The sequence below is a fragment of the Gouania willdenowi genome, unplaced genomic scaffold (genome assembly GCF_900634775.1).
Source record: "Gouania willdenowi unplaced genomic scaffold, fGouWil2.1 scaffold_273_arrow_ctg1, whole genome shotgun sequence".
Lineage (NCBI taxonomy): Eukaryota > Metazoa > Chordata > Actinopteri > Blenniiformes > Gobiesocidae > Gouania > Gouania willdenowi.
The window spans coordinates 387,526-405,718 of NW_021145031.1; the positions used below are offsets into that span (position 1 = coordinate 387,526).

Below are 18,193 nucleotides of genomic sequence, written 5' to 3' on the forward strand. Positions count from 1 at the left end.
GTGGCGCCATCTGAGAACACAAAGTATGAGGTCACATCTGTCTCATGTTCTTCTTTTCCACAAAAGTGAAACTGTTCCTAATTCACATGTTTTATTATGAATGATGATAAATGTGTACAGAATAAAGCAGATGATGTTAGTCCATCACCTGAGGATTATAGAGGGGATACATTTTCTATCAGGCACAGTGAGACAGGCTGAAATCATTTGTATTCTCCTGATAACATGTTCTGGTCCACAGTCCTGTATCACCATGTGTCTGTGTTGAGAATGTCTGAATAAATGCTATGAAGTTATGATGATCAACAGAGGCTGAATAAAAAAATACACCATTATCTAAAGATCAGATCTCCTGTGTAAAGGAAAGTGAGTTACATCAACAACTACTGTTGGCAGTGCTGCAGTAAGTTCATCAGAACATCATTGAGTGAAAAAGGTGGATCTGAGTCTGACAGTGTGTTCAAATGTTCACAGTGGTGTTGATTTTACTGTATCACAAGTTGGACACATTGATCTAAAGACTGAATTACAGCGTGTTTGAGTCTAGAACCCAGAGAGTATTTAGCTAACGTTTAGTTAGCAGGCTGGACGCCTAGCAACATTACACTTTCATAGAAAATGGAGAATATAACTTGAGCAATACTTGATCTACAGAATAGCATTATTATTATTATTATTATTATTATTATTATTATTATTATTATTATTATTATTATTATTGTTGTTTTTATTATTATTATCAAATTATATATCATTTAGGGGTCTATTGTGTCTGCTTTATAGGTATATATGAGTTGTTTAATGTGTATTAAAGGTAGGGTTGGTAACTATCTCCAGATACACTTTTCAAGTTTTTGGTAGAAATGTTCATTATGTCCGGACAGATGTGAAGATCTTATGTATTCTGAAAAAGAAACGAAGAAAATCTGTCAACTGTAGCGTCTGTAAATCTGCAATAACTGCGACCAATGGGATTTTCACGGTTCGTTTTTTTTCAACCAATCACGTCTCCTGGTCTTTCTGCTTGTTCACGGCCCCGTGCGTGCACGAGCGTACATTAAAAAGAGCGTCACCGTTGTTAGCGGAAGCCCGGAAGTAGACAACAGAATGGCGGAGAAAGTACCTATTCCACGTTTACTGGTAACGTCTTGCCCTGCTAAGAAGGGCAAGAAAAGAAAGACATTTTTAGAAAAAGCTGCAAAAAAGAGGTCTTTGGATTTAGCGAGAGGAAAGACAAAAATCTGCATCGGAACATCTTTTGAACGATGGCGACAATTGAAGGAGGACAAGGGCCTGAAAACTGATGCTATGGTTGCTGAATTACTTTTGCACAGGTAAGGTTGTTTTGTTGCCTGGGTGATTGTGTTATCTTTTAAAATAGTGGAAGCAATTCAAGCTATTTGTCATATTAGCCAGATGTTAACGTTAGCTATACATGTCACAAAGTATTTCTGTTGTTGGATTAGCCCGATGCTACTGTTGATTCTCTGTTAGTGCGAGCTAGTTTAGCAGCTACAGTGTGTACAGTATACATGTGTGCGTGTTTGAGCGTGTGTGTTGTGTTTGCTTTCAGCAGGGCGGTCAACAGCTGTAATGTAGGATATTTGTGATTCTTTTTAGCTATAACTGTGCTCCGTCGACTTCAACGCCGTGGAAGGACTCACTTGTGAGACTACCTAACCCCGCTGTGTCAACTGTTGCTCCCGAGTCACTGTCTGAGAGGTGCGTGTAACTTTAGGCTGATATGAACATGTGTTGTATTACCATGCTATCGAACATTCTTCCTAACTTGTCGTTTGTTCTACGTGCATCACGCTATTACTAAATGTATATGCCGATAGTGTGTGGGGGGTGGGGGGAGGGGGTTGGGGGAGATCTGTACGTAAGGCAAGGGGGGGGGAGGGGGGATCTTATGTTGTACTCTGTGTCATCCAGATGAGAGAGCCCTTGATTGTCTTCCAGGCGCTCCTTTGAACTCGTTTTATTTCCTGCAGGCATTCTGCTGCATTAAAAAATAATGCATTTCAAATCAAGTTTAACATATGCTGATTACTTTCTGTAATTCTGTCATTTTCACAGAGATGATCTTTTCTCCTTTGCTGGAGTCCAGGAGTTAGACATTAGTGGTCCCGAAGAGACAGCTCTTCAGCAATTGGATTCAAGGTATGGTAATTATAATTATAATTTGTTTCCATTTATTTAAAAAAAATGCACGCTGCTTTACTTGCATCACAGTAACATGTCATAATATCCCTCAATTATTGTTCTTTGCCTGTGTATTCAGTATGCCGTCCCAGGACCTAAACGTTGAGGTTGGAGCTGATGAATTTAATGACATTCGGAACTCCATGTAAGTTTCTTTGTTGTGAGATGATTTTACTTCTCTGTTTATAGAAAATTATGTATTGTTTGAATAATCTATGAATGTATATTTTCTACCAAAGTATTGACTGGGATGATAGCACTTGGTACCCTGATAAAGAGTCAGAGTCTTTGTCATCATCAGAAGAAGATGTAACCAGGGAGGTCAACTCTGACGATGACAGTGAAGAATCAACCTATAAGCCTCGTATTTGTGTGAGGTATGAACAACTACATCTTTCTGTACTTGTTCTCACAATAATGTGTTTTTTGGGAGGTGTAATTTTCATAGCTACTTTTATTACAAGAGGACTGGTGGTGCTCTCAACAGTAAAATTTGCTTGGATGCTCTTCCTACAATCAGCATGGAAGACACTGTGCATGATGTTTCAGCCAATATCCCAGATCCTACCGACACAGACCTTCACACATTTCCAGAGTCATGTAAAGTTATGGTGGAGGATGATATTATTGGTCATCCTGCTTCTATCACATATCATGACAGCCTGAAGCAGCTTGCTGAGTATCTCTACCTGTAAACATGTGTCCTGGTAAAGACTCAAAGACCAAGCAAAAGTGAATGGAAACTGGCCCATTTGAAATCAATATAAAGTCCAGGGGAACAGCTGCTGTAATTGAATGGGTAAGTCATTTTTTGGGTTTTTTAAACGTATATGTTTTTCATATTCATATTTGTTGTTTTGTAATGTGCGCCCCTTCCCCCTCCACAGAAATGTCCTTTTGGTCATACAGTGTGGAAATGGTGTTCCCAGCCCACTTTGAAATATGGGATGCTAGTTGGAGACTTCATGCTGTCTACTAATATACTACTATCAGGCAACAACTATGCCAAGATATCCCTGTTATTCAAGTTCATGAAACTGGGGATGGTGGAAAGATCAACATTCTTCAGGGCTCAGGAGTCCTACTGTGTGGACACTATAAAGGAGTTCTGGAGTGAGAAGAGGGCCGCAATCATCACCCAGCTTCAGGCAAAAGGGCCTGTTGTCGCCTTGGGTGAGTTTGACACACACACACACACACTGAAAAATGCTTTACACCTGTGGTTCTCAATGGCTGGGTTTAAACCAAACATAGGTTGTGGAGCCATTTTGATTGAGTCATGAAAGAGTGCCTGCAAATAAATCTATGTGGCCAAAAGTTATTTATACTGATTACTGACATTTCCCCTTGCAATGCCACCAACTTGTCATTTTTGTTGATCATTATACTGTTTGAAATGTTGAAGAAATACGGATCCACGATTGTTATTAAGAACATAGAATGGGTCCAGATTCTTGACCATTTGAAGACCACTGATATATTCTATATAATATAACTGTTTTTCCAAGACATTGTATAAGACTGGCAGATGCATTGTGATTAAAATAAATAAATAAAACTGTAGACATAAAAGTGAAGGAGTGAGTTATAAATCAAAATGGATTAATAAAATGTAGACAAAAATTCAGTTTTTAGTTTACTGGTGTTTGGCTCCTTTCTGATTCAACTGATTTTTTTACTCTCTTTTTGTTATTTCCCCCAAAAGGTGATGCTCGCATGGACAGTCCAGGTTTCTGTGCACAATATTGCACATATTCTGTCATGGACAATGATTCCAAACAGATCATGTCTATTATCAACATTGATAAGCGAGAGACACTGCAAAATTCCATAATCATGGAAAAGGAAGGCTTCATACGAGCATTTGAGACACTGCGTAAAGACCTCCAAATCGTAGAAGTCTGCACGGATGCTCATACGCAAATATCAGCCCTCTTCAGTAATTGTTTATTTCTTTTATTTTATTGCAACATCACTTGCATTGTTATGCTTTTAAATTGATTTGATTTTTAAACTGGATATATATTCTTTGAATTTTTTTCCTACAGGAAAATATATACAAATATAAAGACATTGGCATGGGTCAAAGTGCTTGAGCAAAAAAATTAATACGGTAATTTCATAATCCTTCTGGGTGGTATTATTGCTGAATCGCTACACAATGTTTCCTCTCATATATACATTTGTTATCCCATTTTTATTTTTTTTGCTCTTGTTCAAGGCTGGGCAGCAAAAGGAGTGCACCATTCTGCAGACCTGGAACATGGATATTTGTAACCACTTTTGGTATTGTTGCAAGACTGCAGATAACCCTGATCAATTTTTTTGTAAGTATAATAGAAGTGCAATTGCATCGACCTAGAAACCTGATTGTATTGAGAATTTTTGTGAATATGACCTCATGCCTCTTAAATTTGTAACTGGTTTTACTCAGGACATGTGGACTGGACTCCTCCACCATGTGACAGGAAAACATTCCTGGGCCTTGGGTGCCTGTCATCATGGCCCCTTGATTGAAAACAGTGAGAAGGAGTTGATCAAGAGCCATTCAGTTGCACACCAGAAACTGTCATTAATTGTTTTGGATGGACGCTGGCTGAAAAAAGTCCACAAATATTTAAACTTCAGGTATATCAGCACGTCTATGTTCAACTTACGGATTAGTCCTCCAATTACTTTTTGTAATATAAATATAATACTTATTATATTATGTGTCTTGAATTTTATATTACAAAAAAGTAAAGCAAATGTATATGGTTTAAATGTGTTCTCAGGTCAACTGCAGAGCTGGAGTCCTTTCATAATCACATACTCATGTATGCAAGCAAGCGCTTCAGCTTCTCCCCACCAGTTTACGCAGCTCGAGCAATGCTGGCTGGCCTGGACTACAACTACCACATCCACAGACTACCAAAGAAGAACAATGATGGCTCCATTCAGTAAGTCGTATTAGAGTTACACTCATATTTGAATAAAAACACTCAAAGGCCATAAGTGGAGACAGATCTAATAAATAAATGCACCAAAGTTGTTTACATTTTTGAGGTGTGGTTATGTAATGACAAAATACATGGTCAAGGTGAAGGTTGTTAATAACATAATTGAAAACTCATCCTATTGTTCACGGTTAGGTTATTTAGATGTATTCCTAAGATTGTTATACTTTCTGTTTTTCCAGATATTGCAGGTTGCGTAATAAAAAATCCAAGAAGTGGAGCCTCTACACAGTAAAAGAAGACAAAGACTATGGCTACATCCCAGACCTCCAGAGTGCAATCCTTAGGAAAAGGTTGTCTGCTGTGGGAGGGTTGCCACGGACCATAACAAGGAGGCCTGACGATCCCCGTCAATATGGGGTTCTGTCAGGTGTCCCTGCTCCAGCCACCCAGGACCTGTTGCAGATGCAACTGAGCAGAGGGCGAGGTGAGTTGACTTATTTTGTAAGTTGATTATAAAGTACTAATATGCTTATGTGCGAAAGCTAATTAAAAATCTACTTCACATAATATTATAATATTTATACCAGGTCTACTTGTACATATTTTACAGCTCTAATAAACTAAAGAATTTGTATAAACATAGCTGACGAACAACTGAAACTGTAATGACTTTTTGTTATCGAGTGAAATACAATAGAAATGGTGTGGTTTGTCTATCAAATGCAGTAACTGTCAGATATGTAATTCTGATGTTCTTTCTAAAGGTGAACCACTGCAGAAACAATAAGTTCCCACAGTGGACGACGCTGCCACATACAGAGCCTCACCTGCCGACCAACACTTCATGTGTATTGCCTTTGTTAATTCCATTGTTTTTGCAGGATGAAAGTTGTATGAAGTGTATGTGACGTTTCTTTTTTATAATAAAAATTGTACAAGTGTACACATTTGTTATCATTACTAGTAAGGAGATTCAAAATGTTATAGCTTGATTGTAGATGCTTTTTGTTCAAGCAAATGCCAAAATACTATATAAAAATGTGTAAATACAGCTACTTCTTCTGTAATGATAATAGATAAAACAAAAAAACAACACCTTGCTCAGTGCAGGGCACATTTATTTACACTTGTCATAATGGAAACATTATTGCACTCTTCCAGGGATGTAACCCGTATAATGTCCCAGTAGATCTGGAAAGCAATCTCTGATTCTCCACACAACGCAACTAGGAATAACAACTCTATTGCCTCGTCCCAGTGCCCCATATGGCCACATAACGGTAGGCTGCATGGCGTAATTGTTTGCTGCTCTCCCCTCGGTTGGGCAGATCATCCAAGCCCCGGACATCATTCCAAATTCGGCTGGCAAGTCGCAGGTGGCCCTCCTGTAGTATGTAGGCTGCCATGTGAGGCAATATGGAAATACAAGCTTCTGGCTGTTGCCCACAGCACTTGCATTCTACATCTGTGGGCATATCCCTGCAGTTGTTGCACACACACCAGCTCAGCTGATTTGACACTTGAGTGCCAGGTGCTGGTGCATTTGCTGATGTGATGTGTAGCAGGTCAAACATCATGCTTGGTTCACGTGACAAGCAGCGCTGCAGCAGTTGACGATATTCCTCTGAGTTTAGTGTTTGAATTCTGGCCTGTAAAGCATAACATTTTCAAGGTATTTAGGAATGTTTCATTGAATATAGCTTTACTGTTCTCTAAGAGGAATCTAGTGTCCACACTAAGTAGCGTGCCAGTTTATTACATGTGATGTTGATTGCAGAACCTATATTTGCTATACCTGCTCATCTGCAATTCGTAGACCCTGCAGAATCTGAGCACGACTTGCATTATCTTGATCGAGGATTATTGTTCCCCGTCCTCTGGTTCCCCGTCCTCTGCCTCTGAGACGTTGGCCTCTATTTGTGGCAATCTTCCTTTGACTTCGGCCACGTCTCCTCTGACTCCACGATGTACTTGGCTCCGGACTGTAATCAGGGTCAGAGGCATAAAACCTCTCACCTTCTGAACTCTAAAAGAGAAATAAGAAATTATATCAAACATTTAGGCTTTTCGTCAATGATTATAACTGAACAAAAAAAATGTATCTGTAATTGCTGTAGACATGACATTATTTTTCCCAGCTCTATTACATCTATTGAATTTAAAAAAAAAAAAACAATATTAGATTAGATATGCTTTATTTTATTTCGGGCAGGGAAATTACAATTCCAGTTGTATTATAGAAAGAAAAGAAAAGCAGCACTCGGGTGAAATAATATATAAATACAGAATATTAAATATAAAAAAGAAACCAGAATGTACAGAAATAAATAATAATAAAAAAGGTTTCTACAGACTACAGCTATACTCCTCTCTCTGTCTGTTGTATTATCCCTGACTGGTAATTAGGCAAAAAGTGGCACTAAAAAGAAACAATAAGAAATGAAAACAACACTAAAAATAATAATTATAGACACGCAGAAAAGTCAGATGTTGTAAGGGAAACTGAATAACAAGGTGAAAATGAATAAGGTGCCAAATAAATGAAAATAATGATTATAATAAAATAAATGAGGTAAAAGATGTATTACTTATGTTCTAGGACAGTGGCAGACCAGCTGATCGATACTCTGAGTAGTGGTAAAGAAAAACTCATTATAATAAACCTTTGTTTTCAGGAGGACTACAACTTGGGGATGAATGTCGCCCTCCTTCTAAACGCTTTACTACCGGGTAACCTAATGCTAACATGCTAGCTTGGCCGCCACCGTTGTTAGTAAATTAGTCACTTTTTTAACATATAAAATGATAAAGTATATCTTACCGCTGAATGCGACATCATACGCTTGGCTGAGGTCTGCTTCTGCGTGCGCGTTCATGTGAGTGAGGGGGGGTGGCTTCAGAGGAAGCACAGGGGGGAGGGGGAGTCGGAAGGCGGAGCTGTCGGAGCATGCTACATCAAAATCAAGCTAGGTTTAGAAAGTTACCGACCCTACCTTTAAGTTTTAACTCGACACAAACTTCCTCTTCTTCCCTCACAACTGGGATTCTAATGAGGAAACAGCTTATTGTCACTGGTTTGTAGACTTTTTGTAGCCAAACATAGGTTTTTACCTCCATCCAAAGAGTCAGGCTGTTAGCAGAGGGAGGCGTACACCTAGTGGCCACAGAGGAGACTGCACACACCACAGCAGCCTGGAACCAGCATCAAAAGCAGGAGTTCTCAACCTTGGGGCAAGGACCCTGTTTTTTGCTCATACTTTCCCTTTTTCTGCAACTAAACCAAACTTGCTATATTTTAACATGCTTTCATCCCTTTTTCTTGCCATATTTTTACTATATTACTCCCATTTCTGACACTTCCAATCTTATTTCAATGCCTTTTCTGCACACGTGTTTCCACTTTTGCACTTATAAACCCTTTCCACCACTTTTCCACCTAATGTCACAAATGTTGACCCATTATTGTCACTTTTAACCTATATTCATCATATTCCATGCTCAATTTTTTTTTTGTCAATTTAACCACATTCACCATTTGTCATTCCCATTATTAGCCAGTTTCAACTAATTGTTCCAATATTGACAGTTTTAACCATTTTTAGCACTTTATGTCAGTTTTTGCCCGCTCTAGTTTGCTACTTTAAACCCATTTCTGTGGGGTCGCGGCCTGAAACGGTTGAAAACCACTGATCTAAAGAACAAGTCACCAACCTTTGTGAAACATGGAGCTACTTTAAAACTAGTGAATAATCCAAAGGGCTACCAGTGAGATAAACACTTCTTAAACACCAAAACTTCACGGTTTCTCTTTAATTAAAGGGTAAGATAATAAGGAAGAGTCGTAGTGACTTAAAAAGTACATTTTAAAGTTTGAACATTCAACACTTTATTCTTCTTAATTCATGCAAATGCTTTATTTTCACCACATTTTTTTTTGTAAATTCTTTATTTTTCTGTATTTTTGTTTAAACAATTACACAAAGTTTACAAAGGGTGGCATACAACACACTTTGACAGATACAATAATAAAGTGTATAGATGCCTGTGATCTTTACAAGTGCTTTTTTCTTGAAAGAAAATTTAAAGAGAAATAAAAAAAACAAACAAAAAAAAACAGTTAAATTCAATTAAAATTAAGTAAACCTGGATAAACAGAGAATACTTCTTCGACGTTCAATCACCCTCTTTTACATGTAGGTTTCAAAAGTAATATGACAAAAAACAAAAGAAAAAGAAAAGTGTACATAGTTTTATATATCAACATTTATACCCACATACAACACTTAAAAATACAATGTACCACAGTTATACTCAACACAATTACAAATTAAACTTAGATGGACTTACAAAAACTCCTTAGATAACCTGAGCATCTTATTTTTATTACATTTCATAGAAAAAAATCATCAGTATTGGTCTCTGGTCTTTGGTGAGAGCAGACGTGTTTTTCTTTGCTCCGATAACACGACCTTGGCTACAGCTGAACAGCCTGAACAGCCTGAAAAACTGGGCCCAAGACTGAAGGAAAATGGTGAAAAAACCGCAGGGAGGCCCTTCAGAACCCAATTCGGGTTTGGAAGAGGTCAAGGAGATGATACGCGAGGGTCTACAAAACCTATCTGCCGAGATAAAGTCGTTGGAAAAGACGCTGGAAAATTCACTGGAAAGACTACAAAGCGAAACAAAGGTACTGAAAGAAAAGAATGAAAGAAATGCTGAAGAGATAAAATTGTTGAACTCGAGGGTTGAACAGCTGGAACAAAAGGAAAGAGAGAAAGATGTCATCATCACAGGCCTAAAGATAAAACCCAGGAGTGACGAAGAAACAAAATCGATTGAACAACAGGTCATTGACTTCCTGAAGTCGAAGGACATTGTCCTGAACCCTGACAACATCAACTCCTGCCATCTCCTGCCAAAGAGAAATGATACCAGAGCTGTAAAAATAACCTTCACGAATATAAAATTCAAAGGAGAAATAATCAAGCAACGAAACAAACTCAAGGGAACGAAGGTGTACATCAATGAAAACCTGACGAAACAAAATGCAAGCATTGCATGGAAAGCACGCCAAATAAAAAAGAAGGAAAGATTTTGAAGACGTGGTCAAAAAACTGCAGGATTTACATCCTGGAAGAAGAGGACGGAAAACCAGTTCTTATCAAGACGATGGACAACTTGGGAAAATACGAAGGATCCACCTAAACAACAACATTACTGATGGTAATCGTGGATATGGACCCAGATCTATATAAACACTGGAAACAAAACTCAGACTGTGATTATTTTACGGAGACCGAATTAAATGTGGAAACCAAGAGTAAAAAAGGTCTGTCATTTATTCATTTTAATTGCTAGGTGGTGGGGTGAGTAAGGATTACATTAAATTTAAATTCAAAGTGTTTATTGTCATATGTGCAGTTAGAAACACGATTTTTTTTTATATACAATGAAATTACTGCCTTGCTTATGAACTAAGATATAATAATGTGTTTATACAAGTTAAATCTAACAGTGGAAAATACAACACTGCCAATAAAACTAACAACAGCAGTTAGAAACACGCTTATGAACTAAGATATATTACATTAAAATACTACTTTGCTTGTGAACTGGGATGTGGTGATGTGTTTATACAAGTTGGATCTGATCCCATCATCAGACAGTGGAAAATACAACACTGCCAATAGAACTAACAACAGCTGGATTACCCTTGATGTAGAGACAAAACAAGGTGACATTGTGGATGAAAAGGGAAGAATCTTCCAAACACCTTCGAAAGAGGAACTATTCTTGAACTGGAGGAATGCTAACAACGTCTGGCAGGGAACAAGGCCAACAAATGAGAATACACAAAAAAGAAGAAATCAAGAATGTTTTGACCAGAGAGACATGTAAACCCATGTAAATCTGCGATGGTAAAACAGGGGACGGGACCCGGATAAGCAAACTGCTTCTCTCGTCTCCTTTTTCGGCATGTACAAAAAATGTAAAATAAAAAAAAAAAAAAAAAAAAGTGAATGTAACCATGTCGGAAATAAACTGAATAAATAAATAAAATAAATAAATCATGTTCCTATTTTACTAACCACTAACACATTTTAACTGATCATAAAAAATGTAACACGTTTGTACAATGAATCATTTTGTAAAATATTTTTTTTTAATCCACTTTTATTTCATCACAATCCAAACACCAAATGTGAAACTTCTTTAATGAAATGTTTCCTCCCACTGTTGAGAAACATACATGTTAGGTTGGATGGAGTGTGTAACCAACCTGGAGAAGTGAATGGTTGCAGAGAACCATTGAATCTATTGTTGGTGAGACTTCATCATGACACTGATCATTCACTTTGATTGACAGGACAGATGATCAGAGGTGCTGAGTTTTTACCACCATAGCTTAAACTGGGACAAAAGAATGGGTGTAGTTTATGAGTGAAGCAGCAGTGAGTGAAGGAGTAGATCAGAGCTGCTGCATCTACATCATAAAAGGAGACCACACCCTCCTCATAGTCCACAAACACACCCACCTTCTCAGGAACACACTTCAGATGAAGAATGACTGAATGATCTTCATATGATTCATACACATTTCCATCTCTGAGTGCGACAGTCCAGTAACCATTCTTAGGAGTCAGAGTGATCTTTCCCTTCCTGTTGATGGATTCTTTAGCCACTCCTAAATACCATTTAGTTTTTCCTTTAACCTGAACCTCAAAGTAAAATCTACCTGAACTGAAATTCTGTTTCCCTAAAACACAGGCACAATAAGAAAATCTCTCTTTGTTGTGTGGAAGGTTCTTCTTCACATTACTGAAGTAAACTAGTTTTTCATCATCAGACAGGACAAGGTAAGGATGAGCTGTAAGAGAATCAAGAGTCACATCTACTGCAAACTGCTGCAGCCTCTTCATCTCTAACATCTTTATCTTCATCATCTCGTCACTGAGTGTGTCCTCCAGCTGAGCCACAGCTCTCAGCACAGTTCCTTCATGTGATGATGGATGGACCATGACCTCTGTCCAGTCCTTGGTGGCTGGAGGAGCTTTCAGGGAGCAGAAGTCTTGGAGGAGGTGGTCTTCAGAGTGGGAGAGCTGCTCCACCTCAGAGCTTCTCTTCATCAGCTCAAAGATTTCCTCCTCCAGCTCTTTGATCAAACCTTCAGCCTCTCTCTCTTCTGCTTCCTGTTGCTCCTCCATTGTCTTCATCAGCTCCTTCAGGCCTCTTCGAACAAGCTCCATCAGAGCAGTGAACACCTCCACACCTTCAGCTTTCCCCCTGTCTGCTGCTTCCTTCCTGAATCTCACTGACTCTCTGATCACCTCCAGCTTCTCTCGTCTCTTTTGGATCATCTGCTGAAGATAAACTTTCTTGTCTTCAAACAGATCTTCTCCCAGAGGGACTAACTGGTGACTCTTGTGCTCCAAAACAGAACACATCAAGCAGACACGTGTCTGATCACTCTGACAGAACAGCTCCAGAGGTTTGCTGTGCTTTGGACACATCATGGATTCCAGGTTCTCCACAGGTTCCACCAGCTGATGTCTTCTCAGGCCTGATGCTGTCAGATGAGGCTCCAGGTGAGTCTCACAGTAGGAGATCACACAGTCCAGGCAGGACTTCAGTGCCTTCACTTTAGTTCTAGTGCAGACGTCACAGAGAACTTCTCCTGGTGCTGCTGCTTTCTTCTCAGATTCACGTCTGAACTGAGAAACCATCTCACGCATCATAATATTGACCTTCAGCTGAGGTTTAGTGCTGAACACCTGATTACACACGGGACACCTGCTGGTGGTACTGGTGTCCCAGTGTGTGCTGATGCATGTTTTGCAGAAGTTGTGTCCACATGGTGTGGTGACTGGATCAGTGAGCACCTCCAGACAGATGGAGCACAGGAAGTGATGTTCAGACGTCCCACTGCAGGCAGGAGACATGTCCACAAACTGAGGGACAGAGACAAGCAGCACATTAACAGGACACTCTCATTGTTGTGGAACGTTCCTTTACTAATGTTTCTGAGTCCATCTCACTGAGATCACCTCTAGTATTTAGCATTGATTCAGTCATCCTGTAGTAATGTGGACAGTCCGCTGTGCCTCAGCAGCTGAATGTAAAAGTGCAATAGTTTGAATGTTTAAGGTTCAAATTAGTTCTAAAGTTCTCTCGTATTGACACTGGAATTTTTCTAAATTATAGGTTAGGTTTTTTGCGCATTTTATTTTAATGTACAATCTTTTTTTTTTTTTAAATAACCAAGATATTGTGTAATAACAGACTGAAGTTTAACATAGCACAAACCTTTAAAGTCTGCATGGACCACACACTACATTTAACAGTGATTTTGTTTGGGAACAAATTAAATTACTTTATTTGTAACTTATAAATACACGTAATTTCTGTGCAATTTGTGACTGAAATTCACAAGTTGTGATTAATCGTGATTATTTAGTCAGATTTGCAATTGATTGGTTATTTTTTAATTCATTCACGGCTAATTTATATTAAAAAAAATACGTTCCCCATGAGCAGTAGAGACCTTTCTTAGATGATATCACACATCACATGACTTTTAGTGGTGGGTGGTAGATGATGGAAACCAATGGCAAACTGTTTACATATTTAATCTCTAACCTAGAAACTGGTTAGATATATTTGCACTTCAATCCTGTTTTTTTTTTTTCAAAATGAACATTACATTTATATCAAACCTCATTTGGACTCCGTAGAATGAAAGTTAAAGATATGGAAAACGTCACGTTACCAAGTCTAAACTTTAGTTCAAGCTATCTTCAATGTTCCTCAAATAAAGATATCTATGTAGTTGTAAATATCTGAGAAGATGTTTGGACTTGGCAGAAGTAGAAAGTTATGTTATTCTGTTTGTTTTATTCATTTTTATATTAACTAGTCACATTTCCTGAGATGCAATTGCCGTTTGCTAAAAAGCAAAAGTGTTGATTATCTAAAAAAGGAAACAAATGGTTCATTCATTCCTACATCAAATATGTTAGTTTCTCATGTATGAATATAATTTCTCTTTAACTAAAAAAATATGTTAATCTATGGAATTTTCAGTAGAATACTGGATTACAAAAATATTCAATAGCTACAGCCTTGAAACATATTGTGTACAATTATATGTAACATGTTGTTGGATGTGAATCCCTGTTTTAAATGTTAACAAAATGAGCTAAATGCAGAAACCAGTTAGAAAATTGTAACTTACCTTTGACGTTAGATGTCCCATAATTAAGCCCTTCAGTGTTTAAAGGTGTTCCCATAAAAAGCAGCAGAGCAGCAATCCGTCACTTCCTTTCAGCAGCTCAATTCCAATGTTTCCTCAATTTACAATTTATATCTTGGAATAAAACAAAGTAATGATCACATGTTAAATGTGTCACATTAAAATTAATAAATACTTGTTCCTGTTGATTTGAGGCCAGTGAAATATGGGCATGTCATAATACGTAATAATAATAATAATAATAATATGTAGCTTTACATGCAGTGAGACATTCTGTTATAGTTTCCGATGTATATATTATATGCCGCTAACACACACACACACATACAAAAGTTACTTTGAGACAGTGTATCTCACAGATGGGCGGAACAGAGTCAGTCTGGTTCAGTTTAGATGCACAGAACGGAAGCGAACCTCTAAGTGCTCTACATAGTGCAGTGTTGGATGCAAGACGGTGATCAAAAACAGAAAAAGCTCATCCACAGTGATGATGTCATCAGTTCTAACTCCACAGTGATGATGTCATGAGCTCTCCAGTGATTGGCTCTAGCGCGCACGTGACTCCGCTGGCTCTGCTCTCAGGACCATTTTATGAAATAATTTAGGAACGGTATCAATGTAGTCGAGACAAATCCGATGTCGCACAACTTTGAATCAAACAGCAGCCATGTTGAAAGTCTCATGGCACCCTCATATATTTGTTGATGACATATTAATGAAAAACACAACATTTGCAAACCACAGGAGTGAAATTGATCATGTACTGACCTGCGCCAGTGCCAAAATCTCACTGTCCAAGTGTCAATGTTCCCGCACAACAGTGAACTATGTCGGTCTCCTAGTCGGTAAGGGTGTGGAACCACAGGCACAACACATTCAGGGTCTTCAGAACTTCAAGGTTCCCCAGCATGTCTCAGGTTTAAGAAACTTCCTTGGTATCTGTAGCTACTCCAGGCAATTCATTGACAATTACGCCAATTTAGCAAAACCTCTTTACACATTCCTGAAGAAGGATGTCCCTTTCACTTGGGGTGAGCCCCAACAACACGCTATGCAGACTTTAATCGATATGCTAATGAAGGCTCCGTGCCTCGCCTATCCTGACCACAACAAGGAATTCCATCTGGGCTTTTCAGCACACTGCCTCAGTGCCGGTCTGTACCAGATACACGAACAGACCAGTGGTTGCTTACGCATGCAAAACCAGACCTGATGATGTTACAAGGCCAAGACCCCGTGATCTCCTTGATGATTCGCCTCATGGGGGACAATACACTAGACAATCCCTCCTCCTCTGACTTTGCCTCCACACTTAACCATCTGTTTGCTGTCCGTCACTTGTTATGGATAGTCAATGGCATCTTGGTCCATGTTTCTGCTGACTCACAAATGCATGCATTTATCGTCCCGCAAAACCAAAGGGGGGTGATACTGGCACATGCCTATGACGAACTACAGGTGGGAGGTAGAGTCTAATATTACAGTTTTGCTCTGCCCGCCGGCAAAAACGCTTATCATGCAACCAAACTAGATAAGAAATTTCTTCCCAAATCGACCGGACCCTACCTCGTCACCGATAAACTGTCTTCAGTGGTGTACCAAATAAAGATTCCCAACACAAAGACCAACAAAGCTCAAGTGGGTCCACAGAGACCAAATTAAGCTATACAGAACAACAAAACCAACAGACGAGCCGTCAACTGCAAGCTGAATAAACCTTACAAGCCGAGATATGGTATTCCTAATTTGCCAACCAGTCGTCGCATTCAATAACATCTACCACCTCAAGGACATCGTAAACTAGAAACTAGGACTGGAATCCACTACAAAAGCCCTATCCAACCTCTAATGTACATGTGGTTTACACCAGACATGGCCCTAGTCATTGTAATTATTCTCTGTCACATATAGTTGCCTTCTGCACCGCCGCTTTATGCCTTAGGCACACCAGGAAAGTACAAGACCAAATCATTTGATACTCCGATCGCATATTCAAACGCAACCAACCCAGATCCGAGGGTGCACTATGCTATAATAGGGGAAACCCCAATTACATCACAGAGAAAACAACAATATATATTGAATATTGTCATTCTGGTTTTATACATCAAAGCATCATCTCAAGGCAAGGGCAAAATATTGAGATGTATATCATATATCATCATAGAGCTTGAAAATATTCAGACATTTAAAAAAGGCCATATCGCCCCGCCCATTTGACACAAAAAATATGTCGACGTAAATGTTTTGTATTGATGCATTGTCCCAAACATATATGTTGTCCCACACCAGTCCAGAATTGATATAATGCACTGGAAATCTAGCCCCTCATCCGCCAAATGCTTAGAACAAAGAAGATCTTATAACCAATAATGGAGTTTGCACCAGCAGTGGGAGGAGCTTGAGTCGTTCCAAAGATCTTTACAATATCAGCTCATTTACACAAGATTATGACTTAATGTGTAAAGACATTTAGATTAAAACAAGCAGTATTTACTCACTGGATTGTGGGAAATCACTAAATTAGTCATTAAAGTTGACATTATTATTAGAAACTCACCTTGGTCTCAAACGTTGCTCACTGATGACAACCGTTGGTCAACGTTAATCGATATATTTAAAGCTACTTTAGTCGTTTCTGACGGTGCAGGAGGAGATTCTGTTGAATGATGTAGATTCTGCAGCTTTGATCTTCGCCTGAGTTGCCATGACAACCTGTCAACATTGAGCTTCCATTTTAGCCAGAGTTGCCATGACAACCTGTCAACATTGAGCTTCCATTTTAGCCTGAGTTGCCGTGACAACCTGTCAACATTGAGCTTCCATTTTAGCCTGAGTTGCCATGACAACCTGTCAACATTGATCTGTTCGAAGTTGCCTTTTGTGATTAAATGTATGTCATATTATCATAGGAAGATCAAATATATTAAATTAAATAATGCAAACACACATTTTACTCCTCATAGTGGATATACTGTATGTATGGACTGTTACATCAGGCATAATTACTACCAATGAGAGAGCGTCTTATACAACAATAGAAAACTAATGAACATTTTACTCACCAGGGGGCGCTGTTGGCCAAAAACTTACATATAAGTCGCTTCATTGTATAAGTCACAGAGGTGTAAAAAGTACTGATATATCCTCAAGTAGAAGTACAAGTAAATCATACATAAAATACTCAAGTACAAGTAAAAAGTAGCTCAATTAAATAGTATTCAAAGTTAAAGTTACTTTCACCCCCACAGTTATTGTTGGTTCTCTTACATACAGTAAACATATCATTTAGAAACCATAAAAAGGAAAAAATTATGTCTTTCACAATTTTAATCAAATTTATTTTCCACAAAGGCATCTGTATTAAATAAAAGGTTTGTCAAAATGTAAATTAAAAAAATAAAAAATATTAATAACACAAATTAATTCAATTCACAACAAAAAAAAAAAAAAAAATGTATCAGGCTCTAAGTATAGATACATATTATAAACTGATCTAATGCATTACATTTAATCTGATTGGTGGGCGATGATCTAATGCATTACATTTAATCTGATTGGTGGGCTATGATCTAATGCATTACGTTTAATCTGATTGGTGGGCTATGATCTAATGCATTACATTTAATCTGATTGGTGGGTGATAATCTAATGCATCACGTTTAATCTGATTGATGGGCTATGATCTAATGCATTACATTTAATCTGATTGGTGGGCTATGATCTAATGCATTACGTTTAATCTGATTGGTGGGCTATGATCTAATGCATTACATTTAATCTGATTGGTGGGTGATAA

At 38.3% G+C, this 18,193-nt stretch overlaps 2 protein-coding genes and 2 long non-coding RNA genes across 4 annotated transcripts; 3 read left to right on the forward strand and 1 right to left on the reverse strand.

The window, feature by feature from the left end:
* Positions 1–2,096: 2,096 nt before the first annotated feature.
* On the forward strand, positions 2,097–2,886 carry LOC114459211 (uncharacterized). The gene is made up of 4 exons (XR_003673270.1): positions 2,097–2,163; positions 2,285–2,350; positions 2,507–2,582; positions 2,672–2,886. It is a non-coding gene; the product is annotated as an uncharacterized LOC114459211 (long non-coding RNA).
* A 22-nt stretch (positions 2,887–2,908) lies between these two features.
* On the forward strand, positions 2,909–5,148 carry LOC114459203 (uncharacterized). The gene is made up of 4 exons (XM_028441530.1): positions 2,909–3,004; positions 3,093–3,378; positions 3,911–4,124; positions 4,980–5,148. The coding sequence occupies exons 1-4, from the start codon at positions 2,942–2,944 to the stop codon at positions 5,146–5,148; spliced, it is 732 nt and encodes a 243-aa protein (XP_028297331.1). The 5' UTR covers positions 2,909–2,941.
* Positions 5,149–5,408: 260 nt separating this feature from the next.
* Positions 5,409–6,087, forward strand: LOC114459215 (uncharacterized). Its single transcript, XR_003673274.1, has 2 exons — positions 5,409–5,628; positions 5,909–6,087. It is a non-coding gene; the product is annotated as an uncharacterized LOC114459215 (long non-coding RNA).
* Positions 6,088–11,491: 5,404 nt separating this feature from the next.
* Positions 11,492–15,018, reverse strand: LOC114459204 (E3 ubiquitin-protein ligase TRIM41-like). Its single transcript, XM_028441531.1, has 4 exons — positions 14,752–15,018; positions 14,377–14,508; positions 11,739–13,093; positions 11,492–11,555 (listed from the first exon to the last, which is right to left on the reverse strand). The coding sequence occupies exons 2-4, from the start codon at positions 14,395–14,397 to the stop codon at positions 11,492–11,494; spliced, it is 1,440 nt and encodes a 479-aa protein (XP_028297332.1). The 5' UTR covers positions 14,398–14,508; positions 14,752–15,018.
* Positions 15,019–18,193: the final 3,175 nt, after the last annotated feature.

Excerpts from the sequence above, each read along its gene's own strand:
- LOC114459204 (XM_028441531.1), bottom strand. The coding sequence starts at position 14,397 with ATGGGACATCTAACGTCAAAG. Across the intron at positions 13,094-14,376 it reads TGGGACATCTAACGTCAAAG|TTTGTGGACATGTCTCCTGC; the intron begins GTAAGTTACAAT and ends TCTGTCCCTCAG. Across the intron at positions 11,556-11,738 it reads GCACTCAGAGATGGAAATGT|TTTAAGCTATGGTGGTAAAA; the intron begins GTATGAATCATA and ends CTTTTGTCCCAG.
- LOC114459203 (XM_028441530.1), top strand. The coding sequence starts at position 2,942 with ATGGAAACTGGCCCATTTGAAATCAATATAAAGTCCAGGGGAACAGCT. Across the intron at positions 3,005-3,092 it reads CAGCTGCTGTAATTGAATGG|AAATGTCCTTTTGGTCATAC; the intron begins GTAAGTCATTTT and ends CCCCCTCCACAG. Across the intron at positions 4,125-4,979 it reads GTCTGCACGGATGCTCATAC|GTCAACTGCAGAGCTGGAGT; the intron begins GCAAATATCAGC and ends ATGTGTTCTCAG.